The sequence below is a fragment of the Periophthalmus magnuspinnatus genome, chromosome 13, assembly GCF_009829125.3.
Source record: "Periophthalmus magnuspinnatus isolate fPerMag1 chromosome 13, fPerMag1.2.pri, whole genome shotgun sequence".
NCBI lineage: Eukaryota > Metazoa > Chordata > Actinopteri > Gobiiformes > Gobiidae > Periophthalmus > Periophthalmus magnuspinnatus.
Window position 1 is genome coordinate 6,047,808 of NC_047138.1, and position 27,806 is coordinate 6,075,613.

At 40.8% G+C, this 27,806-nt stretch overlaps 1 protein-coding gene across 2 annotated transcripts; it reads right to left on the bottom strand.

Annotated features, from left to right (window-relative positions):
• Positions 1-48: 48 nt before the first annotated feature.
• cdon (cell adhesion associated, oncogene regulated) lies at positions 49-27,806 on the bottom strand. Of its 2 annotated transcripts, none has more exons than XM_033976822.2 (19): positions 27,373-27,806; positions 13,689-13,825; positions 13,282-13,560; positions 12,656-12,802; positions 12,358-12,501; positions 11,975-12,268; positions 11,485-11,754; positions 8,776-9,050; positions 7,967-8,141; positions 6,485-6,601; positions 5,743-5,946; positions 5,276-5,457; positions 4,153-4,258; positions 2,979-3,101; positions 2,566-2,757; positions 2,105-2,394; positions 1,948-2,027; positions 1,222-1,475; positions 49-673 (listed from the first exon to the last, which is right to left on the bottom strand). In XM_033976822.2, the coding sequence occupies exons 2-19, from the start codon at positions 13,759-13,761 to the stop codon at positions 519-521; spliced, it is 3,360 nt and encodes a 1,119-aa protein (XP_033832713.1). In that variant the 5' UTR covers positions 13,762-13,825; positions 27,373-27,806; the 3' UTR covers positions 49-518. The 2 variants fall into 2 exon arrangements, with proteins under 2 accessions (XP_033832713.1, XP_033832712.1); XM_033976821.2 differs by having other exon boundaries at positions 1,222-1,478.

Below are 27,806 nucleotides of genomic sequence, written 5' to 3' on the forward strand. Positions count from 1 at the left end.
ACAGGCCTGGAAAACCTACTCTAGTAAATCATTCATCAAGAAGGCACAGAAGACAGAGAAATGTGTGTTTACTCTTCCATATCTTCTCTTTATATTATTACAAAACTTTACACAGACACTTGCGGATCTCCATGTTTAAGCACAACACAAAGACGAACAAAAAGCATAAATAATATAAAAGACAACCTTTTTTCTTTAAACAGATACATTCATATGAAATAATATTTTACTACTACAAAAATAAATAAGGCATCTAAAAAGTTTTTTCATCAGTCCTTCCTCCAGTGGGATTTCAGCAACACACTCTTTTCACTTTTGTCCATTGAGTCCTGCTTAAGTCTTTAAAGCCATGTCTTCTCTGATAAGTTTAATCCAATTTGCTCCACAGATCCATGTGGTTCAAACATGCAGTGCGTCCGACTGTTCGTATATCCTCTTTTGAGTCAGGGTCCATAGTCTGTCCCAGTGCTCAGTTATGGCCCATACGACAATAGGCTGTGCATGTAGAGAGCCACAGTTTAGACTTCCTGTGGCCCAGCCTGGATCAGCTCTCCTCCCAGGCTGCTGCTAGAGATCCAGCTTGGCTTCTCATCACAGTCCAAGTCTGTCAGAGTGAGTGCCTCCCAGCACACCACTGTCCCCTCCTCGTCCATGCACTCTGGCTCCTCATCCCCTACAAACAACAATCATGGTTTAGATCATTGAATATGCTATGCCTTTGTTCCTTCATCATATTACATATAAACAATGTAATATATTAATATTACATTGTTTATAAATGCAAATTGGTATTTTTATTATTATTGAATGTGGGTGCTAAGAAATAAACAATAAACACAATAAAACCTTTGTATATGAAGCTCACTACATGGTTCTGGAAGTAAATTTCCCATTCATCTTTCACATTAACAATAAAAATATATAATATATTTGATATATATATATATATACACTACAGATGGAAAGTAGCATTATGCTAAATCTGGTGCAGCCACATTGTCCTTAAAAAAAAATAAATATATATATATATATATATATATATATATATATATATATATATATATATATATATATATATATATATATATGTTTTTGAACTAATACCACTACCACACAGAAAAAAATGTATGGAAACCGCAGCAGGCTTCAAAGTAGGCGGGACCATAACAACACAATATCATCACTAATATATTATATGATTGTTTTTGCAGCATGTCTCACCAGTTCTGTCTGAGTTGTCAGTGCTGTCTCCTAAACAACAGGAGTGCTGTGACGGTGACCCTCGTGCCTCCTGTGGGTGGTACGGACTGTTGGTTTCGGGATCCCCAGTGTGAGAGTGGTGCTCAGGGCTGTGGCAGTGCTGGGACACCTGCCCCAGAGGCACCATCTCCAGGCCATCCTGCTGGCAGCCGGCCACACGGTGCATTAGAGGCAGAGTGCCACTGGAGAAAGTGCCATTGGTTTTGTTGTGACATCTGCTTCAAAACACAGAAGACACAATTACCCTTGAGGTGCCTCACGAAGACCAAACCTATTTTTGCACAAAGTTTGTTAAATTATAAATTATATTTTTTCCCATCCAGAGTGGGCATTAGAGAACCTGTTCCTTAGAGAACCTGTTCCTCAGTCGCCAGTGTGGCTTTGCTGTTTCCCTGAACTCAACTTTCCTCTATATTGGTTTATGATTGGATTGTGGCCACGCCCCTCTTTCCCAGCAGCAGAGGTAAATAAACAGAGGGCTCATTAGGTCTGTGGCTGGGTGCACAGTGCACACAGGGTAAACTGTGATGCTGAGGACTCTTAAGTACATAAACAGATCAAGTAGTATGGGAAAAGGGCAAGTGTGTATGTGTCCATTAATCAGACTAAGTGATTAATGTCTTGTCATTCATAATATCTCTACAGTGTGATTGGAATACTGTATAAACCATGAGTCTATTTTCTTACCTGTTGTTGTTGCAGAGATTTTGACAGCTCATACAATCAGATGACTCTGTCTGTGGAAGTGCTTTGTACATCCCACCACCCTGATGACAAACAGTGTGAGTTTAGCTACATTCAAATGATCACCTTTTCCAGACTTACAGTAGAACAGGTGACTCACGTTATGGTGATGGTAAGGGTGTGAGTGCTCACACTCCCGCGTGCTGTGGGGCAGGGTCCCGTCGTGGCTGTGCCCAGGAGAGAACAGACTTCCTGTCCCGTTTATCAGGGACAGACCGTTGGGGAGTTTGTGGTGGAGGTGATGGCACCCTTGGGACAACATCTGGCCACTGTGTCCATAGCTCCCATGCACACCTCCATTGATGTGGTTGTTTCCAGCCACGGAGGTGTACTCAAGAACATGGCCATTCATCTCTGCTGGCTGGTAGCCAGCGTAGCCCGGGGGATACTCTGATGAGAGAGAAGAGATGCCAACATGTAAAAATGTAAAGACAAAACATACACATTTGTGGTAAACTACTGTTTGTCAAAGACTGACTCAGCACAAGTATCTACTTAATTAAGACCATAACAAAGTGCTGGGCATCATTTTGTATTTATACTTAAATAAGTGTTACTCACTGTGCATGTTGTTCTGCTGCCGATTCCTCCACAAACACATAGCAATGAATGCTAAAAGAATGAGCACCATGACCCCCAGAACACAGCCTACGATCAGGTAGAGCAGCCCCCCTGGAGGACTGGGAGGCTCCTGAGGGTGGGGTCCGGGGGGAGTGATGGGGTGCTGGCTGGGTGAGCCTGGCGCCTGTCGTGCTGAAAAATACACAAAGAGCAGTGCTTAGCCACTCACAGCAACACATAACAAAGGCCCAAAGCATACAAAGGTGTCATAAAATACACTACTATTGTGTTATGTAATTATAGTGGTCAGAGCTGTTATTTAAGTTATAGCATTACCAGAAACAAGCCTGGACTTCTGATAAAGAAAAGGTGAGGAGACACATGACTCAATGCACTACACTTTATGGTCCTACCTTTAGTCTCACAGATCATTACGTTGCTGTATTCGCTCTCGCCCCCGTCATTAAAGCACTGCATCTTAATATCGTAGGAGGTCTCGGGCTGCAGGTGTCCAATCATGTGCCAGTGCTTTACACCTGAGGGAGAAGGGACAAAGGTGAGGACATCCTGCTATAGTTGCTGTGTGTTTACCCACAATCAGGGCACCCTCTCTCTCTCTCTCTCTCCCTCTCTGAGGTCATGTTCTTTCATGCTCTCTCTATCACTCACCCCCCTCCCCTCTGTCAGCTCTAGCCCTCAGACAGTTGCTTTGCTTTAGACAAGCCCCATATATGGCAGCTTCATGTTTGTTCTGGCTTGTCTCCAGTGTTCCCACTCCACACATACTACACACAACTTAACTTTGGACTCATGGACCAGACTCGCAAGATGGAAATGCAACATTTCCAGCAAATGGGGCTGAAATAAGATGCTGTTCTCTCTCGGCGCTGATGAATGTGACCTCAATAAATCACTTACTACATGGGTAACTATTAAGCCATTCCAAAAATAAAATACAAAGTCCACTTAACCATGCGACGGTGTTCATTTTTACAGATTTAACTCTGACACAAAAGGTTTAATGCTTTCTAAACTTTTTTTTTTAATTAAATAAATTAGAGAATTAACCAACTCAACATGTGTAACTACTGCATTCAATTATGGACAAAAAGTGACCAATGTTGTGTGCTTTAGATATAACATAGGACGTCCTAGCTTGTACCAGGCCTAACTGTTAGCATTCTTCACAGCAACCGGAGCCGCACTCCTGTGGCTCCTCTCAGATTTCAGGTCTGACCCATTAGCTGGCGACCATTTATTAAAAACAGATTTCAGCGTGTGTGCTTTCGGGGAGCAGCAAGTATAAATCAAACAGCAAAACTGCACCACACCACAGTATCCATTACTCCCTGTTTATCTGCACCGTACATGAGAGCAAGGATACTACAAATACTACTTACTACACTACTACTAGAAGTTCAAAGTATGTTGGGATTACTTTATAATGAAATCATAATACATACATTCTACAGTTTGAAGTGAAGTGAGCACAGACATTCTTTAATTTAATGATTACATTTACTCAACATTTTTTTGTCAATCCTTTTACTCCACTACTTTTGACAGTACTTGGGTCATTGAACTTACCCTCGACAACGTCTCTTTTGTAGTCGCTGTCATTGTCACTGTCTGTGGGCCTGTAGTAAATGTAGAAGCCCTGTATTGGAGTGTTGTTGTTGCTTGAAGGGCTATACTGCAATGGGAAAGGAAAAAGATTACGTTAGATTACTCCAATCTGGCGGGCAATTATTATTAAGGGAGAAGCTTTTCCTGTTACTAATGGTGGATTTGTTATCAGCAGATATACTGGACGGCGAGTATAATTGTGATTGCACTGTCTGTCTGTCTGGACCACAGAAACAAATGGGGCTGTCGAAGCTAAAGTTAATGTGGGGAACAATCTGCACAAATGGCTCAGAGGAGAAAAAGAGCTTTGATGAGTGCAGAATAAAATGTAGATGACAAGGGCCCTTAATCTCAGCCTGGGCAGATCTGTAATCACTGCAGCCGCTTGTTAGAGGTCTGATTGGGTCCAGCGGCCAAGAGGCAGTGAAGAATAACTAGTGTACATGCATTTGTACGAATAAAGAGACTAAAATGTTTCTTAAGCTATAATGGCCCTGCACGATGGTATGATGCAAGAGATCTTATAATTCATCCATTAACCTTTCTGAGAGTTTATTGTAACATTTAGAATTGAATCAACAATATGCATTTTGTGTACTCTGTACTGGGAATAAAGTGAATAGAGCTTGTGGGTTGTGTTGCACCATCTCAGACAAGTTTCAGTTAGCCAAATGGTAATGCAATGCAAAATACTAACGTTAGCATTCATTCAATAGTATTCTGACGCTGTAGTGTGATAAATGCATGTAACGAACAATTTCAGTTGACCAAAACAACACAATTCAAAAGGTTGTCGTGCTTCTTGGTGTCTGTATCTACTTATAAAGCATTTTTATTGTCCCAAAATCAAGAGGTGCACATTAAAAACCTCCACTTAGAATGTTACTGCCACATAATGTATGGGTCTCATTGTCATTGTAAAGCTGGTGTTTTATATACATTGCTACTATATCTATTTCATTCAGTTTATACAATATTGCAATTTGTAATTTATGTAATTTGAGATATTTATCTTACAGTTTGTGCATGACTATAATATACTAACAGTGTGTAATTTATCTACCAAGCAAAAAAATGTACGTACAGTCCAGCGTAGCATTATCTGAGTGTCGCTGATGGCATCGGTGGAGGAAATGTGAGGTCCCACAACAGGTCTGTCGGACATCCTGGGACTGGCCTGAGGGACCTGGTAGGGCTTTGATGGGATACTGTGAGGACTCTCCCCATACATGTTCATCGCTACCACACGAAATCTGTAGGTTGCGCCTGGGAAGAAGTTTTTTGTTATTAGTAATACCAAACTAGTAATCAAATAGTAAATACCCTAATGTTACTTGTAGGATTGTATCATGAAGCTATCAGTTCATAATTATCAATATAGTATGTGATAAAATTAATGTGCATATAAATCTGATCTATAGTCTAACTTTATTTCAGACCTCTGTTTTTATTTTACATTTACTATAAGTGAGGGATTACACCATTGTTTTGGCAGTCACTTTACATCTCACTTTATTGCACTATAAAGTTTTCAGTTGTGTGAATACTTACCAGGCTCCAGGTTGCGCACTTCCACAGACAGTTTTAGAGGTGAGATGTTATCTGCTGCTACGGCCCACTCTGCACTGCGCCCACGTTTGTACTCCACCCGAAACGCTGTGATGGGAGAACCTCCATTTGCTCTGGGAATCCACGTGACGTAAACTGAACTTTCCGTCGCCATGGAGATTGTTGGTCTATCGGGAGCTTCAGGTACTAAAAAGAAGATAAATAATGTAGTTTTATTTCATGTAATCAGCAAAACCTCATTGATAACCACAACAATCATATTTAGTCTTGAAAACAAATTAGGTAAGAAGAAAAAAAGGAAGCTACATGCCATAGAGAAATGTATACTTACTGAATGTGCCCTTGGTCACATAGTTAGAGATGGCAGAAGAAAGTTAGAGAGAAAATGGGTTAGTAAAAGGAGTGCAAAAAGGAGAGTATGGCTGCTTGTAGTGGTGCAAACATGAATGATGGGTTTGCACCGTATTTACAATGGCAAATATCTGCATTTCAACTACAAGAATGTTATATTAACTTTTAAATACAAAAAGAGTCAACATAGTCATTGCTAATTAAGTGTTTTCTTCTATATTGTGCAGCCCTGATGTATAAACAAACAACAAATATCATTATCATCCATATTTTTATATATCACCAGTCAGCAGTATATACTTGCAGACTTGGGAGTCAACAAAATACTGTATATAATTCTTTTCCCCGTAAAACAAAGAAAGAAGAAGCCTACCTCTGTCGTGTATGACCACTCCAAAATGTGTGTTTGGTATTTTGTCTTCTGGAGCTTTGGGGGGCAGTGACACAACCGGAGGCTTGGAGGGATTCTTGTTGGAGGAGGTGCTTTTTTCTAAAATAACAAAAAAGATAAAAGAGGTTGGGACTGCCACAGATATAAGTGTCTGATAGTAGTGACACTACGCTTGGAGTGCTGTCTTTTTCCAACAATATATTTATTTAATCTTTCGCAATAACCGAGTAAAAGTAAATAAATACAAAAACAAAAGGTGCATTACTAATACACATACTTTTTTAACCCAATTCCCCAGCTACTACTTCATGAATATAAATCAAATAGTTTAAACTTGACTTTATTACTTTTACTTAACACTCAACACTTAACTATCACAGAAACAATTTTTAAGCAGTATTTAACAAGAGTAGATATTCTGAATAATGTTAAGATGTACTTCACTCTTTCCTTCAGCCAGTGTTTAGAAGCCACAGATCTGTTTGTAGACTTTTGAGAGCAGCCTTTAGGCTCCAATCAAATTTGTGGTTTGTGGCATTTTATATTTGTGACCAGTGACTTTTTCAGCTCTTGTGTGGTAGAGAATTATTGTGTGCTTTAGGGACACTTGTGGTTGCAACATTTTATTTTGATTTGTTTCACAAAGAAAACGAAACCCAAGAGTACTACTTTGTTGGGTAAGTTTATGTTTGGACCACAAACTGACCATTTACATAAATATGCCTAGGAACACTTTACTCCCATTTGTATCTGGTTTAAAATAAATGACCATGCAAATCATTTAGCCTAGAGATTTTTTTTTATTGCAACACAGTTTAGATCGTGCAAAGAATAAATGAGTTGTTTCATTGTGACATCCTTTGTGCCTCAAACTTCTAGCATCTGATTTCCCAAAGCGAGGTTGCGACGGGATATTATGCGGTGGCTGCAAAATGATTTTAAAAATAAAATTCATAACATGATATTACATTTTCGTTTAAATCTGAAAAGAGGGGGTTTTCCTGGTTGTTTGCATGGTTACTTTGGCATGAAAAGTAAGGATCTCTGCCTTTATATAAACTTTTAAACATTTTATTTTACTTGTGTAGTGCATACATTTTTTGTAAATCTTTCTTTATTTTGTTCCTTTCTTTTAAGTAGGCCGACAGGATTTTGGAAAAAAAAAAATCTGATTGCAATTTGTCTGACAGGTAATAGTTCATACCGTAAACCACTTGAGCATTTGAGAGAAGAGAAGAGAAATATAAACTGCTAAACTAGTACAAGAATCCCATTAATTTAAGAACATGTTTGTAAAGTTGTAAAGCTCCAAACTACATACAACAAGTTTTTTTTATACAGCGAGTACATTCTACTATCTAAATAACTGCAGCCTCTGTGATTTGATAAATCTGTAAACTCAAATAGTGACTTTGATTTGATTGTGACACATTATATAGCTGTATTTTTTGTTTAGACACTGACCCTTGCCGGTGCGGAAGGTGAGCATGGCGGGTTGTCCCTCTCCGGCTGAACTACGCGCCACCATCAGGACTTCATAGAGACTGGATGGCTCCAGCTCGGACAGCCTCAGGGTTTTCTCAGAACCCGGGACACGGATCGTAAGCCAGCTCCCAACCACGGTCCCCATTTCATCAACCTACAGACAGACAACCGCACAAAAAAGAATGTCAAGACAGGACACAAGATGACATTAAGAATAACACAATCAAATGGGTTAGTTATTCTCGGGAAGGATAGGCAAGGGCTTATGAAACAATGCCTGGGAGATTTCTGTCATAATTTCCACTGTACACTTAATGCTGCCAATTGAATCTTAGCTGGTATTGGAACATTTTTATAGTTATAGCAGCTTATGAAAGAAACTGAGCTCTAAGCAGGAAATGGCTAAACATGAAGTCACACCAACTTGCTTTTGAAAAACAAAGTGACAATTTTATTTTTACTGGAAAATTACAGTAACACGTAAAATTAAGTCACCATGCTAGGGTTGTAAAAAACACCAAAACCTAGACACTAATTGATACTAAAAGCCGTATTAAACAATATATTAATTTGAAGTATCAATACTGAAAAAATGCCTAAAATATAATTGTAGTATTGAAACGTTATGGACTACTGAGCCTTTACCTTAGTAGCAAAATCAACTAAGAGAACTCAAGCAGTACAAAATTTACAAATCCAAATAACAAATCTCTTATAAGACTATTGCACTTGCTTTACTAAACTGACCGTCAAATGCAAACTGTCCCATTTAACATCTGTGACGTTACCTTTCTGTATTTCACAAAGTACGCATTGATGGCGCTGCCTCCGTCGCGGCCCGCCCTCCACTCCAGGTCATACACATCGGGTTTGTGGGTTTGAGGGGGGCTGATGATGATGGGGGCCTCTGGAGTGGAGCGGTCATTACTCCTGTCGGCAGGGAGGTGCAAAGTGTCAGAGTCCTCCTCAGTGAAGAAGTGCTCCAGACCCTCATCGCTCTGCATGGGATGTCCCGTAGGTGAGGCCTCAAGGACGGCAGTGACTGTGGGCATCAGCAAGGAGTCTGTACAAAATAGGAAAATATGAAGCATTATTTTCCAATGGCATGAAATACAAAAAAATGCAAAAATAAAACTGTGTTGCCTTTATTTGGTTTTGCCAAATAACTTCACCCAAGGACCAGGAAAGTCAGCACAGATACTCTGGTGCCATAGGGGATCTCTCAAACAGCTTTCAATTTAATAACTGATTCTGAAAGCTCAAAATTACTTAAAATGATCTAATACTGATCATTTGGACAGTACCATTGTCAAACATCAGGGTCAAACATTTATGGATTTTAGGTTAAACTTGACTATTTGAAGACATTAACCATTCAGTTAGAATATTTCATTTTCACTCATTAATTGCTGTGGCAACGATTATTTTTCTTATTTTTCATCACTATGAAACCCAAGACTATATCATGTCCAAAGAGCACCAACATCCAGGTGATGACACATGAGGGGCCACAGTATTCAGTATTCAACAGTATTTTTCCTATTTTACGTTTACAAAAGATTTATCCAGATAATTCAGTATTTCTCAAACAATTCTGGACATTACATTAAGTGAATTAATTGGATTGTAAATGCCTGTCTGTGGTTCAACTCAAAGTGAAAATGGAAAGTTTTACATTTGGAACAAGACTTTTAATCTACATAAAATAACAAAAAACTGGGTAAGCTCAGCTCTACATAATCAGCCTTTGTTTGTGTTTTTTTCATTAAATGTTGGGCAGAGCCAGAGCAGTCCACCTGGGCAAATCCAACTGGCTGGAGCGTTATTACGGCTGACACTACTTGGCAGACTGAGGGTGGAACATTTCACAGACATTTGGACCCAGAGCACGGCTCGCGGGGGCAGGTCCCGTTCACTAATGGCCCCACCTCTCCAGCCGAGACACCAGTGCCAGTGAACAGGGAGGATAAGGTAGACACACTGCAGAGACACTGTCCTCCACAGCTCTGCCTCTGCTCTTGGCCTGTTTTTGGTGTTTGCACCACTGGTTCACTTTGTAAAGCAAACAGGCCTGGAGCTGGTAACACTAGACCTGATCCAGGACTACGGCCAGCTGCCACACATTCCACACTCCAACCATTAAAATACCGAAGAGAAGCAGAGCCCAATGCTACATCAGCTCTGCCCTGTGCTCTGTGCCTGTCTGCCCCATGCTCCAAGACCTGAGTCAGAGAGGCTCCTCCTCTGCACCACTACAATGTTAAGAGACTCAATAAGGGCAACAGGCCCTCACAATATGAAGCAAAAGGCCATATTTCAATACTTAGCTGCTGTCTTTTCAAGTGCTGCTGCAAATAGTCTGTAGTTCCAATATAAATAAATCATAATGTAATAATAATAAATCATCAAGAAATATCAGAACTGATGAATTTTGTTAACTTATACATCTCAAATATGTATCTATATTTTAAATAGCTCATTTTAAATAGTTAATTGTTGTCTTTTGGAGAAGAAAAATTATGACACATTACATGCACAGAATTAGCTTTCATGAACTGTGATTATTACAAATCCAACATGTCCTTTAAAAGTAAAAACATCATTGCTGTTTTTTAGCAACATGTAGCCACTGGGAAGCAAACTTGGAAGCTGGAAAAAACATCAACAGTGCAACCCACAAAACAAACATAACACGTTTTAGATGAAAAAATTGCCATGATTTGGAAAGCAGTGGCCACAGCCTGGAGACTGGTACCAAACTTCTGAACCCAAACTGACCTCAGTTTGTCTTTGTTTAGTATTTCCTGCTTATCAGCCTCACTTTCTGTTTTTGTACTTTAAACATAGGTGTAGCTCGTTGATATTAAATCTCATTCTTCTCCTGGTTTGTGAAGAGGAGCAGAGCCGCCCCAAACCTGCCTGATTTGTACTCCCTATGTACTGCCTGTAGCTGCATTCATCATTGCAGAGATACAGGGGCCAGCCGGGGAATGGGGCCCTGGTGCAAATGCTTAGGGAGGCTTTGGTGGAGAGGTGGAGGGGGCTGTGATGTGTTAATAAATAAAAGCCATTTGTGTATGATGTTGACAGCTGGGTGGTCTGGTCCTCGTCATAACCCTTCATAGCTACTCCTTACATTCCAGCGTCCGGGGGCTTATCCCCGACGGCGTGCACAAAGCTCGCTCTCACGCTCAAGTTCAGTTCAAGGCTCAGGAGGAGGACAACCTTGGCAAAGCCTCTCCTATCGGCATGCACAAAAACATTTAGATTCACACTTTGAGTACAAGGATCCCCTACAGACACTGTGCATCACAGCAAATGGCAAAATGCCTTATAACATCAACCTTCTTACAATCCTGATAACAAAACATTATCTAAGGTGATAACTATTTTTGAGGAAAAAGTGGGTTAAGTTCTACACAGGTTAGAGTTGCATGTTTGTGACTATTTAAAGTAATTGTGAATCAGACATAGAATAACTACAAAAAGGACTTTACCTGACTTGATCGAGAGCATCCCATGTGACTGCACCACCGCAACACCATTGTCCAACACACACTGGTACAATCCTCTATCTCCTGGTCTCACGTTGGAGATAATGAGTGAATCCTTTGTAATTTGATAATGCTGCGATGGTTTCAGAGGTTCTGTGTTGAATATCCAGGTGATGTTTGGGCTGGGGTTGCCGCTCCCTTTGCATCTGAAGTGCACAGAGGAGCCAGGACTCTTCAGCTGATTCGTCAATCCTTCTACTATAGATGCAGGTTCTGAGGAAAGACACATATACTAATTATGTAACGACTCCAATTTATAGCTACATTTTACAACAGGAAAACACTAAACATGTCAGGACAAATAAATTACAATATAACTGCAGAAAAGTTTGAGATTTATATTGACTATCCGGCCTAAAAAAGCACATTTAACAACTTATCTCTTTGTTGCCTGTATATTTTGTATAAAGAAGTTATCACTATCAGTACATACCTAAAACACTGACAGTGTAGGGGGCACTCATAACAAGAGTATGTCCAGATTCAGCTGCACAGGTATAACTCCCAGCATCATCTTGTGTCGTTGAAATAAAAACAAGATTGTGGTGCAGAAGATGAACTGAAGGTCCCAGGATCACTTCTTTGCCATTTTTAAACCATTTGACTGTTTGTGCACTACTCCCAGAAAGGACACATTCCAGTGTTAGTGAATGAGAGGGCTGCACTGAGATGGTCAACGGGACAAAAGGGTAAAGTATTTGGACAGGAGTGTTGTGAATGGGGTTTTCTGTTAAACAAATAAAAACACCTAATTCATTAATTAAAAATAATAATAATTGTAAAATCAAATATCAAGATATAAGATCAAAGACTTACGTTTGACTGACAGTTTGGCCCCGTGTGTCTGCGTAACAGTTTCTCTGGTCACAGGGTTGTATGCTCCACATTTGTACATGCCTTGGTGTTTTGATGATACTGATATAATTTGAAGATTTCCAGATGGAAGAACTAAATAGTTGCCTGAAAAGTGATGAATGATCAGCACATAAAAATGCGTAAAAGGATTTGAGATGCTGACTATAAAACTATTACTATATTATTATTATTATTATTATTATTATTATTATTATTATTATTATTATTATTATTATTATTATTATTATTATAAACAAACCTGTAGATTCTTCTATCCATTCCCCTCGCACTCGTAGTCTAGGTAACGCTGGTGGGACACTATGTGGTAAAGGGCACTCTATGAGAACAGTACTGCCTTCTTGTACCGATAAGGACCGCCGTCTGCTCTCTTCATATTCTGAGATTTCTATGAAAGACAAAGTTGTACACATATTAAAATCGTAGGACAGCGTAGAAGTCTGTCTGCCTCTGCTGTAATCCGTTCTGTCAGTGTGCAAAGACTCTAGTGCTACTTGAGTGAATGTTTGTTTTGGATTTGGATTTGTTTATTGTTGCACTGAGTAAATCAGTTTTGTGGTCGATACAGCTCTGAAGTCCCGATAGTTCCTTAGGGCTATGTGTGTTAGTATGCATTCCCAGCAGGAACGTAGTGCACAGGAAAGGCCCAGGCTCATTAAGGATACTAAACAAGAGACTCTGGACAAATGCTCAACAAAAACTCAGACAGTTTCCTTCCCTTGTGCCATTCAGCAGCAGCCACGGACGCATTTTCGTTCAACACTCACAAATGACCTTCCTTTCTGCAAAGTCGCTTCCTCTCTTTCTCTACCACTCCTTTGAGGAAAGTGTAAGTACAAACAAAGGACCAACTCTCTGTATCCGTACCTGCAATAGACACGTGTGCCGGGCTGCTGGCAACAGCTAGCCCCTTTTCTAAGCGTGCCACACAGTAGTAGTGGCCCACATGGCTGGGTTTTAAGGATGAGATGTTCAGAGAGCCTCCACTGATCTCTACACCAGGAAGGGCGTCCTGTTCCAGCGGCCGTCCTTTAAAATGCCACGAGACCACCGCTGAGGGAGGGGATACTGAGCAATGCAGATGCACCACTGATCCTGCTACCTGGACCACAGAGGACGGCTCAGACAGAAACGAGGGGTACTGAGCTGTGGAGGCACAAAAAAAATAAATAATCAGACATTAAAAAAACAAATATATAATACAATATAAAACAAAATAGAAATCAAAATATAAAAAATAACTTAACCTATTTGTAAGTGAATAGAGGACTTACATGAGCAGCTGGTGAGCAGGGACTGGCTCAGACACAGCACAGTGGACAGGAGGACCCTGAGGCCACTGTCCATGATGCACCTCCACCCCTGCCAGTCACCCTGTTGTCCAGCACCCTCCTCCTTGGGTTGGAAAACGCTGCAAAATAAAATAAGCAAAACATTGAAACCAATTTTTGACAGAAAATATCATGAAAACAAATCCAACAAATATAAAAACAATGCTAATATTTTTAAGTAGAAAAAACTCTATCCAGTTTCTAGGCCATCCGTTTAATGTGCATGACACATCCTCTTTACACACTCCTTGATCTCCACACTGCCTCCTCCCCTGCGCCCTCTTCTCACCCGCTGGAGTGTCTTTACAGAAGGTGGAATGTCCCGGGACCCCTGCCCCTGTGTCCCACCTGCCCCTGAGTGTAATGGAGTGGCTGTGAGAGACTGTGGCTTTGCTCTAATATCACTCTCTTGTCACACTGTGTTGCTTCCTCATAGGTTCAGCGTAGCCTGAAGTGCAGTCCTAACACACACAGTGAACAAGAGGAACGCCAAAAGAAGCCCCCAAAAAGGAGTGGAGGGCACGTAATTAGGAGCATTCCTCTATCCTTTTCAAGCCGACCCCCTCCAACCGCGGCACCACCTCCCACTTTTTCCAAGAGTAATCCTGGCCGGCTTTGATCCCAGGTTCCTGGTTGGTTACCAAGGTTTGAGCCTGAGGCCAGGGGGACAATGGCAGTCCAGCTGTGATATTCAGACTGGAGCTTGGGCAGAGGGCAGACACCAGCAGCAGGACTGACCAGGGCCACAGGCTGGGTCAGAATTAAAAGGGTAATGTTTGGGTGGGATAAGCGGGGCTCAAAAGGTTTCTGACAGCTTCTAATCTGAAACTTTTAGCAGATTTGCATTTTCTGATTTAATTAACCCCGATATAGTCACAACATACTAGAAAATGAACTAATTCCCAGTCAATTCACTGACAGTATTTTAGTAGAAATCTGTCCAGATTAAATTAGCCAACTATATCAGCGTCAGTAAATGTATCAAGATTGGGGCTCAGTATTTATCGTGTGTTACTTTCTTTGCAGTATTGGGGACAGCTTTGTTAATTATTTTAAATACGATAAGATTTGACATTTAACAAGTAACTCGGCTATGCCTAATTATCATTACATGCTTCGTATTTGTTGCAGCTCAATCCTGTACATTAAAAAGGTTTACGGGGATTATCCTGCTAGTATCAGTGGCATAAAGTAGTTTCAGTATTATTGTTTATTGTGATGTTTTCTGTATCAATATTACATGCTTCAAAATGTGTTATCAGGCACAGACCTAGCTCTTGGATATTTTTTTTTTTATATCCAGGGTCAAACCTGTTGCACAGATGCTTTCTTCTAATTCTCACTCCCTTTATCTCACTCCTTACATCCTCAGTGAAGACCTAGAAGAGGCAGGAAATAATAAACTCCCCAAGCTGCTGGCTCACGCCCACTTCTCACCCTGAGGTCAAAGGTCATGGAAGAGCATAAAGTGGGTAACCCTGGACTTCTCCCCAGAGGTCACCCCAGGCTTTCTTTTAACCATACACTTTTCTACTCAATAATTCTACTTAAGTGACATTTTTTCAACATTTCAGTTTAACAATGTGTTCATGATTGTTACAAAATGGCTCGGCAATAGAAATATAATCACATTTTCTCATTGAATTTTATTTGATTTTCATTTTGTCTTATTAAAAAAAGGCTTTCAATATCACTTTAACGAGAGCAGACAGCCTGTAAATCAATGCCATGTGATACAAAAACTGTTACATTTCTTCCTCAAAAGTCTAAATTCCTCACCATAATTTAGTCTTCAGCATAGACAATTATAAATTACTGAATTAAAATTGGATTAACTGCACAGCCCTTGTTTAATTCATGTATTTGGGCTGGGACTATTTTTCTAACTTAAAAAAAAAAAAGACTCTGAGGACTCGGGCAGACAAAGCTCACCTTAACTTTTATTTTCATTAAAACTACAGCGCCCTTGTGCCATAATAAGACATATATGCTGCCCACAAATGGTATTAAAAAGCAAAGTTTGAGGATATGAAGGCACTTTTAGGCACATCAAACCCACATGCTACAGCCAAGCATTTCTCCACCTCACGAGTTACAACAAGCCTCGACTCACTGCCCCTATGTCATCACTGCAAACTATCTTTCTGTCTGTGTCAGAATAATGACATATAATTACAATAACAACGGAGTCATATGATGTGCACATAGGTGGGGGCAAGTACAGTATACGACAAAGGTGCTGAGACAGTAGTTTAGCAGTAGACAATAAAGTTTTTCATTTGTAATTTTGAAAGCAATGCTCGGTCTCTATGTGCAAACAGACAGCCTCCTATCTGTCACATCAATCTGCCGAGACGAGGAAACACAAGGGCATCGTTTGAGGGGCTTATCTTTGGCTCTGCTTTGACATCCGCCAGCATGAGGCCAGCCCAGTGGAGACAGACACTCTCAGGCTAGATCTTGTGTCCCTGATGCTGGCAACATTATAGCCACATGGAGAGGTACATCCTGCTCACTCAGACAGAGGCAGATTTTCAGACAGAAAAAATGAATCGCTGACAATGGGAAAGTCCCTGTCAAATTATTCCTATAGTAAGGAAGGAAAGAGAAGGAAAGTAGACTACCATCTCATTTCCAGCACCAAAATAAGATGGAAAAATTAATGCTCCAGTTTCGTGGTCATATCACATTTTCAGCTTTCTGCCTCAGTTTTGCAATGTGAACTCATCCCAAAATGTGAGAAAATGGATATCTGTAGAATTTTTAAGAGATATGACAAAAAAGAATAATTGTTTTTCCTAATCAATCTTGAATTGCTATTAAATTGTATTTTTTCTTTTCAACTCTGCTCCAAATCACATGCTTTTACTGACAGAGAATCTTCCTCTCAATTAACATTTGTTCAATTGCCCAGCCCCACTACAAATCATTTTAGTACATTTGCACATCACACAACTTTGATTTGACAATCTACTTAAGAAAAAAAACAAAAAACAAGTATCTAAAATATGCTACATTTAGTTGACATTATAATAAATACATTACTTGATTTATTTTGGTGGTTTCTCCGTATTGTCTATTGTAAGTCAGTCAACTGCGACACAGAGTTGGGTTTCAGCAGCACCCATCCATCACAGAAGGACTACAAATGTCTCCTAGACTAACAAGGCCTCTACCTGTCTCCTTGTAAGACATGAGGATCCCTGGTGATGACACAAGGGAAAATAAACACACTGACACATTGCCCTGAGGGAAAGGAAAGGGTTCCGCTTTAAAAGGGGGGTAAGCACCTGCAATTCTGAACAGGAACTACTGCAAACCCCATCTGCCCCTATCTGGCCGTAACATCATCATATTAGATACACAAAGACAAAAGTAATGGAGCATTTAGGATCCCCCCGGGTAAGAACAGATCACAACTAGTGCACTGGCGGAAAAGCTGTGTACGTGTCACGCTCTCAAAAGACTTATATTGATCTACTTTGATGTGTGTAATCATCTAGGAAACAATGCTGTACCTATGAACGTTTGAACATTAACATTTTTTCCATTTATTACACACTAGAGGTAGGCACAGTTGTCATTTCTTTTGCCAAGTAATAGTTGAAAGTCTTTGTGGCTGGTAGAAGAGCCTGTTGCATGTCAAGGCAATACCACTAAAGCCAAAAAGCATTTTTCATAAGTATGGTCAGAGTCACATAATACTGACTTTAAGCTTAATCTCCACTGTCCAGGAGGCTATATGTGAACTGCCTCTAACAATACATTTATGAAGTCAAGTATGTGAGAAATGCTAAAAGCTTAAAGATCACAGAAATAGCACAGTACATTAGAAAGAAGTGGTGTGTAAAAGACAGATCGGGTTATTTCTGGTATGATGGTCTAATCTGACCTGTGCACTGGAGATGATTCACATGCTATATGCCGAACCTGTCTGCACTCGCCCCTCATCCTACTGACAGAGGATCTACAACGTGCATTCCACAACTGCACTCTGAGAAACACTGCACCAAGATGCCAGATAAATTCACAAACCAAAAAATAACATGCAACAGCGGGTCTTAAAAGCCACCGAAAGCTCTCCAAGATTGTAAAAAGGGGTTAAGGGGTGAAAAGTTGCCAAGCCTCCCCAATTTGGTAAAGACGCTGAGATAATAGGCAAGATCCATATGCCAAAAACTGACAGATGATTTAGCACATTGAGAAACTTGAGCAATACTGTCCAGAAAGAAGGCACTAGGGGACTATTATAGGCTTCCTGAATTGGTCTGGGTGATCCCATGGAGGCAGCCTCAGGCCACGAAGCACAAATAATGAGTGGAAACGCATGGGGCCTTACTCTGATTAAAGACTGAGACATTATTAAAAGTAGGACAGCTTTAGAGGTGGGAGTGAACGAGTTAGGGGCAGGGTTTGGGTTGAAAATTAGCAGAAAGAGAGAGGGGGTCTATTTTGTTTTATGTCCAAAAGAGAAAATCACATTCCAAGGGTTTAGACGATCTCTAACAGGAGACGACTGCCCTTGTCTGAACCTGAGATTTTGCAGAAAGTTAATGCAAGTTCTCCTCGATAAATCTTTGAAACGGGAGTGAAGGAGAGGGAGATAAATGGGCTACAGCTACAAGGACGGTCTGCGTTTTAGACATATCTGTCTCTCAGCACATTTGTCTGAAGGACAGGAGACAGAGCCGAGGTCAAACGCAGCGCAAAAGAATACAGAAGAGAAGAGGTGATGAAAATGGAGTCTATATAAATACACCATTTGGAGGGCATAAAGCAGAGGTTGGACATAATTTTACAATGGCAGAGAGAACTACAATGATTTTGTTACAGTGTTTATCGACTCTTTTTAACGGCTCATAAAGAACACCGTGTTTTTGCGTGTTGGCTGCTACAAAATGCAAAAAACTGTGATAGGATTAAATTTTTTGAAATGAAATACAGTATATAATATTGTAATATAGTAATAATAAGCAACATTTCATTTTTCCCCTACAAATATCAGTCATTAAGTAGCTGAAGTAGTTAGAGAGAAAGATAAACTAGAAATGCATGTTATTTAAAACTGCTTAGTCAACTTTTTTTGTCTTTTTCGATAACTTTTGATTGGTCAGTTGCTTCCCAGAGATAAGAAAAATAATGACACGGACATCACTACAGACAGCTGCCACCTTCATGTGCCCCCTCCCTCAGTCTTTGTGAAGTGGTCACCCAGAGCAGAACATGAGTCTGGGGTGAGTGCGGGGCCAGACCTATCCCAGAGCTCGACACTGCTCCTCTGTGAGACCAGATGAGAGGCCCCTGGGATCAGACAGTCACATCTCTCAAAGCCCTGTTTACCAAGGACACACAAACCCCCCTCTCCTCCAGACCCTCCCCGAGTGCCAGGGCCGGGACCTGGGATACCACACTAATTCTAGCCCTGAGGCTGCTTGGCCCAAAATAGGGGGAAAGGCGAGAGAATGAAACAGTGGGAGAAGGCCTGAATGGTACTGTATGTAAGAGCCATTTTAATTGGGAGATTGTTCTGCGATGTCTTGTTTTTCCTGGGAATTTGCGGTCAGGGGGGGGGAGCGGGACAGGACAGTGGGGAGGCAGGGCCAATTCCCAAGGACCTGAACAGCGGGATTAACTCAATAGCAGCTCTCGGACAGTGGAAACAGATCCCAGGGTATCGCTGCCATACAAGGCCACTGTGAGACCTCTCGCGTTGCACATGTAACTAACAAGCTGTTCCCATTGTCAGAGCGCCTTGGGGTCTTCCGGCTGATTTCACAGGCCTTTGAGCCCACAGGGGAATGTCTCCTCTGAAGCAAAAAGGTAATTCTGATGGAAAGGATGGAATGCACCAGGAGAAGGCCCTCTGCTGCCCGCGGGGTGTTATAAGGCTGATCTCCAACATGTGCCAAGAGTCTAACTCATCACGCCAGCCGAGAGGGGAGCCGGTATAGAGCAGACATGGCACCAGGGGCACAGGAGGCCAGCCACATTCCTCCTTATCAGCTTTGATTACAGAGATGATGGGAAAACATGGAGATGCAGAGGAGAAGACAGAAAAAAAACATTGAGTTGTAACTGTCTATCGGTTTTACAGGGAGTTAAGGCCATATCTGTGATTGTAAATGATGTTGTGTGGGCTGTGAACTATGGGCAGGCGGTGATGTGATCCAGCTGCCCCCTCCCCTTTCTCTCCTGGATTCCATCAGTGCGTCTCTACAGCAACAAGCACAGAAAGACGCAGACAACAGTTTCTGCTCAGTCTCTTCCTGATAGCTTCCTGGCGGCCAACCAGAAATTCTTTCAAAGCAAAGCATACATTAAATATTGTAATTTTAAATGCACAATGTCAACTAAATGACAAGGTGTCCGAAAAAGATACAAACAAGAAACACATCAGCAGAAGCATAGGGGAATACTAATTCACTTTGTCTTTGTTCTGTGCAAGGCACAAGAAAGAAAGAGTATTTTCATTTCTCAGGATGATAAATGGCCTGTCTAAATAAAGTGGACGGACGGTCGTATATTCACAGCAAACTTCGACTCTAGAGCCGTGCAGCAGGACAAAAACAAACACGAGGTAATTTACAATTAGTCTTCCTCAACAAAATCCTAAACAAACAAACCAGTATCCTTGTACGCATGGGGAGGACGCTCAGATGAATGTGCAGCCCTTGTTGAAGTGTGCAAATTCTTTATTTAGATTGTCTAAATGTTTATCCGTTTTGCCTTGTAACACTCCACGCTTGTTGTGCCCCAATCTAGAGATCACAAAACAAACCCCGGTGGTGAGTTTCCACTTTTGGCTGTTAGACAAACTGTAAAAACCTCAGATTTAGCCTATGCACCGAGTCGCCCCTCAGTGATGCCACAGTCAACGTCAGAGGAGGGTTTGGCACAAGACAAAGACGCTCTGCTAAAGTAAACATTTCACTATGATAACAGCAACATTATTATTTATGCAACCAACTTATGTTGCCTGAGGATTCTGATCTAACCACCAATTATGTGAATAACTTAATATATATTTTGGACAATTTGTTAGTCACCCAGTTTCCCCCAGGGCTCAAACACTGCTTATTTGAACTAGAATAAGAATGAAAAATGATCTGAAGAAGGCTTAAGTCAAAACCTCAACAAATCTGTAACCTGTACGTGTGCACCTTTTGTCTCATTTACTCTTTCATTTAAGTGAGCCCCCTTAAACCATGATTTGCAAGTTAGTATATCAAAAGAGGATATCTAGTTGAGCTGTACCATCACTTTATCCAGGCTTGGGAAGTTTTTACTGGCACAATTTTGGTTGCGGCCCTTTGTCACCTAGTCTTAATTTCTTATTGTTTAATTCTTTCAATGCAGCTCTAAAATGTAGGTGTCTATGCAAACATCAGCCATCGTATAGTAAAAGCCAATGTTAAATCTGTCAACTGGACCAAAACCTGTAAGAGTGAAGATATTTCATTGCTCATCCAAGCCGCTTCCTCAGTTCAGTCCAGAGCTGAAGAAGCAGATTGAATGAGCAGCAAAACGTCTTCAGTCCTGCAACTTTTCATCCAGTTGACAGATTTAACTTTGGCTTTTACTATGGATCAGACCTGGACGGCTGAGGGATTACACAACCATCAGCCATCATATGTTTTATAGAAGGACATTCTACTTAACACAATTTGCGGTTTGCCTAATGAACTATATGCTGAGATTCTTCAACTAACTCTCAATATCTTATAACAGGGGTTTCTACACTCCCAGAGGGGCCACAAACTTGAATTTGGGGCGTCCCAAAATGGCACCACTAACCACAGGCAGAGAGGCAGGCAACAGCCCAGCCACACTGCCTCACACTGACTGGGAGAATATAGGAGAAAAACAGCCCTTCTAACAAGTAGCCTGTTTGTCAGCTGCAGGGGAGTGCCAGCCGCTAGTCCTGCCTTAATATAGTCTTGCTGATCCCTGTGCCGGCTTTTCAACAGTGTGCATATTCTGGTCTGCAGAAAACCCCAAGTCAGATGTGACTTATTGGTTAAACATTTGAAATAGAAAGCTGCGGTTGCACACTCAAGACACAGCTCTGAGGCGAGACTTCTGAAGTATCTAGGAGGAAACACTTGAGGAAATCAAAATGAATCTTACGAATAAGAGGGGGAATACGCACGCAAAGAGAAAATGTTCCTTTTGCGCTGGTCTAAAAACTTTTGTGTCCTACTGTCAGCGAGGGTCCAGTTCATAAGTTCATATGTTGAACTCCTCCCTCGAGGCGGCTGAGGGATCACTAAGAAAATTACTTGTGACACGAGCAGCAGAACAATGGCCTCAACAACGTATGTGCGCTAGTATTACGAGCAAAAGTGTTGTTTTTGGCAACGATATGCATGCAACGAGAAAAAGATGACATTTTGAATCTTCTGGAGGGACCATTTCAGATGTGCGTCTTGTGGTGAAGGGAAATATTAAGGCTTGTATTTATGTTATAGTGTGATATATTTCTTGACAATACACAAAAGGATACTAGGGCTACTACTGGGTTTGTCTCTTGGTGTTTTTCAAATAATAAGATGTATGTATAAAATGAACGCAAGCACTTTTTTTTCTTATTGATTACATTGTCCACTGGCATGAAAAAAACAAAACGTAAATTCATAAATGTTGAACCTATTGATTTGTATTATTAATATGACTTATAACTCACGAAAGCACAACAAAAATCACTATTTTAATTGAACTGAATATTCATTTTTGCTGCCTCTCGTCTGTATAACATACTACTGGTCTATAGAACGTTGTGAAGTCATCTGAAGCCCAACAATAATGGAAATCTGTATATTTTTATTTAAATGGAAAAGCTCACTGCACACTTTATGCATTGGACTATCGCCAGACTCATCCAGTCCCTCCATATTTCAGTGGCTGACTTCCACATCTGTTTCTCCTGTTCTGAAAACTGTTTGTTTGTCTTAACAGTTACCGCCCGATGTTTCTCATTTCATTTCACAAATCTCTTGAAAGTCATTATCCAGTTTCAGGTCCTTCAAGGTTTTGAATGTGAGAAACTCAATCCCACCATCTGTTGAAAGCTGGTGTATACATGGAGCTACAGTGGGCTCACCTTTGACATTTTGCGAGGTGTAGCACTGGAAGAACGCAGCCTATCTCTAACCTCCAGGAGTTACTGAGTTGCATCGTAAGAGTAGAGTAGGGCAGAGGCAGGTTGTTGGGATCGTCTGTCAGTGTCATGGGACTGGGCCAAAATGGAGGAGGGTCTTTTTGAGGGGTGTGCAGTTAAACTAATGACAGTGTGTGCGCTGAGCAGATAAGAAGCACTACCAATGACAACTTTACATAAACAAAAGCCAGACACCTTTGGCTACTGAAACACTGCTTGCACTGTAGTCGTTAGGTAAGAGGTAGAACTGTCAAGCATCTTTAGCTTTTGGTCATGTGAAGAGCATTTAGCCATTTTGACCGTTTGTTTTGAAGTTTTAACTGTCAGTAATTATATTTTAGTAATATTTATTTCATCTCTGTTTTTGCAAATCACAACACTTTCATGATGTAAAAATGCTTAAACTGTTTTCAAAATTTCAAACTATATGCATAATATCCATATAACTTATTTCTTGCTACGCACTGAAAACCAGTTTGGAGCACCGAAAATTTGTATTTGTAGCGATAAGAGTTTAACAGTTATTTAGCATTTTTTCCATGAAGATTCAGTCAATTCATGTGCCTTGTGCTGATGGATTTACTTTGTTTTTATGAAAGATTTTTGTCAAATGCCCTGTCGACCCTAATGTGTAATGGATCATTGCTAAGAAAACTTAATTGATGTATTGTGTGAGAACAGATTGTGAAATTGCAACACAGCAGCATAACTCTTTTGCAAAAAAGATACACTTACTAAAACTGCATGTATATGACTAAACTATCTCTCTTTGACCTGCCCATCCTCTCCTTCAGCCCTTGCTTCTATAGCTGCTGGGTGTTGTCCGTCAGCACCGCCTGGTTCCTTGGACATAGGGGTTATTTGGCACGCTGCCCACAACTCCCCTCTGTCCATCTAATGAGCACTGCGCTCCGACTCTGTCCTTGACAAATGGGACCCGGCGCTCACTGTGCGAGGCTGGTATTAGAAAATGGGAAAGCAGTAGTATGACTTAATGCTTGAGCAATGAGACTATGAGAGTGTAAGGAGGGTTGTGTCAGGAGTTTGGAAACACTGGGATAAACATCCATAAAATAAGACTTTAATAAACTGGGATATGAATAGCAGAGATGGTGAATGAAAATCACTATTCAGTATTGATTTGTGTGTTGTTGTTTTTTTAATACAACAAAATAAATGTGAGTTTTACTCACATTCAAATCTGAACTCCACTACAACAATAAAAGGTGCTGCTTAAAGGTGCACTTCGGAACATTTCTGGTTACCGGCCTGTCTTCATGGAGAAACATTCCAGGCAAGTAATAACATCTCCATGGAGACAAGCTAGTAGTGGACCCTCATCAAAAGTTACACAGCACATCTTTGGTGTGCTGCAGTCTACAGTGACAGTGTCATGTTTACAGATGATAGAGGCTAATTATTAAGACCACTTGTCGCAGTGCCATTAGATAAGGTAGACGGATTTTTCAAAGTGCGTATTCATAAACCTCTAAAACATATTCATGTACACATGCAAGGAAAAAGGACTGAGTGGGAACCAACTATCTCCCAAAGTAAAAACGTGCAGTAATTTTCCATATATGCGCTCTCTCTAAAAGCTGATCTTATGGCTTGATATTATGTCAGATCACGTCTCAAAACCAAATAAACAAGCAGACCACATTGTGATTTTGGTTTTACATTCACTTCAGCTCACTGTGAGGCTGAGGTTTGCTGCTTGGCCTCAAATCTTTAAGGCTTGAAAATGGGAGCAAATGCTAGTGGCCCAAAAATATACTTAAGTCAGCCATGTGAACACACCCTCTGAGACCACATCCACCTAACACCGCCATGTTCATCTTTAACATTCTTAAATCAACAACCAATGACTAAAATGTGTGTACAATGCACACTATGTAACTGGAAGAGTTGTTATAATGTCACATTGTGGAACAAACATCTCCATGGATACAAACAAATATCAGACCTTCCACCTAAATAGGAGCATGTGTATCCATATGTATTTATTCGACCAGTGAAATCTCTATTACAATGTCTAATGCCATTACCGATACTTCTGTCAGTGTGTGGTGCAACTACAACCTGTACATTTTTTTCTGTCAAAATTATAAATGCATTTCCTCAATTTTTGCTTTCTTCAAACTTGAGCAGAAGTACTTTCTCCCCCTGTGAGCTGCTATTTGTCCTTGTGGTTGTGTGATTGAGCTTCATCAGAAAAATCAAGAAAGCCATTATGAGTAAAGGGACTGGTATCATTAAACATGCTTACATTCAAATTGCCCACTTAACATACTTCTCCTACAGCAGCATGTGTTTATCATTAGGCCGTACCCTAATGCCTCGAACATTATTCGAGTGGGCTAAATGGCAGAGCTATGCTTTGTTCCAGTCCCGATAAGGGCTCGCTGATTTCCACACTAGAACTTAATGTGAAAACTAAAAACAGAGCTCTGAGGTTGTCCCTGGAGGAGTGCACTGCAGAAGTAAACAATACAAAGATGAGTTCTCGTAGTAGGAGTCAAATTGTATTTTAACATTATTGTAAAAAGTAATATGCAGCGTGGTGATATAAATGCCATTTGTCAATTATAGCTCAGCTAAAAGACTAAAACTAAAGAATATTTAGTGGAACTGGATTGATCAATGTGAGGAAAACCATTGTGATTATTGTTTTCTCTTTTGTCATGTGACCCAGGCACAGCCTCTGTATATGTTACTGGGTTGTTACACACATCCAGCCAGGCATATGATCACATTACTTTTTCTTTTCAATTTCTACTAATCAATTTAAAAATAATGGGAAAAGGTCAGATTTGAACATTTTAGAAAATGTTTAATTGTAAAAGTTTTGAAAGTGCACCAGACAAAATTAAACCTGGTGCAATAGACTGGCTATAAAACCCCAAAGAGGATTTGTCCCTGAAAGTGAACAGTCAGCTCAGGCTTAGCACTGGTGAGCAGATCTGAGTGGGCCAATATTGAGGATTTGTGAGAGGATATGAAAGCCATCGGAAGTGTCTTCTTGTCCCCCAGTGAGGAAACAATGCACCAGCAACTGTTTGAACTTGGAGACATTTTATCTGTGCGCAGCCATGTGTGTCCCCCTGACTGGATGTCATCCACTGGAATGGGACTAACACTTTGTTCTCAATATCGTTTAAGTGTTCACTTTTCACAGAGGAACCCCTATGTAACAAAAGCCGTGTGCATCCCTGATGATAGGGGTGAACGCAGACACAGGAAATGACTAGAGGGCACGACCAGGGATTGTCTCTTTTTCACTCCACTCTTTTATAGTGCCATCTGCATCAGCGTATCAGGTGTAAACTATTGAGGGAATGTGCATTCTATATTTCACAAAAACACAATGGAATATGGCTACAGTTCATAAAATGTGTTTAACCACTAATCCCCCATTATGCATAGAACTACCAACAGGAACAGAAGAGGAAGTCTGAGATTGTGGTTTGTATGAAATGCAATGGTTTGTTTTAGCACCCATCTGACGTGGATTTAGCAAAGCCACATTAATGGCACCCTCAGAACTTATACCAAAAACACTAAGGACTATCTGAAAAAATACGCACTACAAATATTAGTCTCTGCTCCATGTTTCTTTTCAGTGGCAAATGTGGCACAAAGCTGGCCCCTGACTCAGGCCCATTATGACAGTCCAACTTTAGAACAAAGTTAAGCTACACAAACAAATGCCCCATATTCACCTTTTAGACTTTGACACCAATATGTCAGCGGGAGCAGCCTACATATGTGCTATTTCTAAAAATTCTCTTTGGTGTTTCAAAGCAGAAATGCAGCCCTCAGGCCATCTATTTCAACTGAAATGCTCCAGTGAAGTGTCACAATTCTGCAGCGCTTTAAACAACTAATCTGATTTTATAAAAAGGCCTAATACAACTAATACAATACAACTACTCAAACTAAATGGTTAGTCAGTTTTGGGGGGTTTATCAAAAAGCAGAATTATATTGTATTTGTATTTTAACTTCAACTAAATAAGAAATAAAAATATTTATGAAAAGAAAAATGTTTTAATAAAATAGGGTTTTATCACACATTAGGATAATCACACTGCTTCATTTAGAAATAGAGATTCAGTTGTTATTATGGACTATTTTAGAGTTGAATCGTTGGTGTGAACATGAAGATGTGCACAGTGAATGATATTTTTATTAGTTTACATAATGTTCTCCTTAACACATTGTCCATACTGTGGCTGTAGAAGTGACTTTGGTTTTTTCAGTGTCTGCACAGCGCGTGAGCTCCACGCTACTCTCCTCTACACTACAAACCTAAAGTTACACAGACGAGAATGTAGTGTCTAATTTGACCAGGACACCTTTGTTTTTGACTCTAGTGGTGGGTTGTTCTGCTGGTTTCGCGCACGCAGCCTCCACAGCCCTGCGCGCCCGGACCTCTCTAGTGCGGACCTCTCTTTACTTTAGTGCTTACCTCTCGGAGAAAAGAGCGAAAGCTGTGATTTAGCAGCCAAACACATTCTTCTGATGGCAAATCCGATCAGGGCCCTCCATTAGACGCGGGCTCGATGTGTCAAACGTCGGGAAAAACAAGAACACAGCCGAATCACCAAAAGGGTGAAGAAAGTTTTCGGAGCCCCCGAGCAGCGCAGGCTTCGGGGCGAAGGTAAGACACGTCCCACAACTCGTGAAAAACTCGCTGCGAGCCGCTTGTAAGTGTTGTTTCTCTTTGTTTCAGACTCATGCGCTGGCACAGAGGCGCTATATTCCCGCTATGTCTTCGTTCTGCCCGTGGAAGCTCTAATAGTAACTTGTTGAGCCTCTTCTCTCTCTCTAGCGCCGTGTCTTCCACACACGCATCTTTGAAGCCAGTGTCGAGTTGCTCAGCAAATCATGGCAGCGCCGAGG

Excerpts from the sequence above, each read along its gene's own strand:
- cdon (XM_033976821.2), bottom strand. The coding sequence starts at position 13,761 with ATGGACAGTGGCCTCAGGGTCCTCCTGTCCACTGTGCTGTGTCTGAGC. Across the intron at positions 5,947-6,484 it reads AGTGGTCATACACGACAGAG|TACCTGAAGCTCCCGATAGA; the intron begins GTAGGCTTCTTC and ends TCTTCTTTTTAG. Across the intron at positions 5,458-5,742 it reads AGTGCGCAACCTGGAGCCTG|GCGCAACCTACAGATTTCGT; the intron begins GTAAGTATTCAC and ends ACTTCTTCCCAG.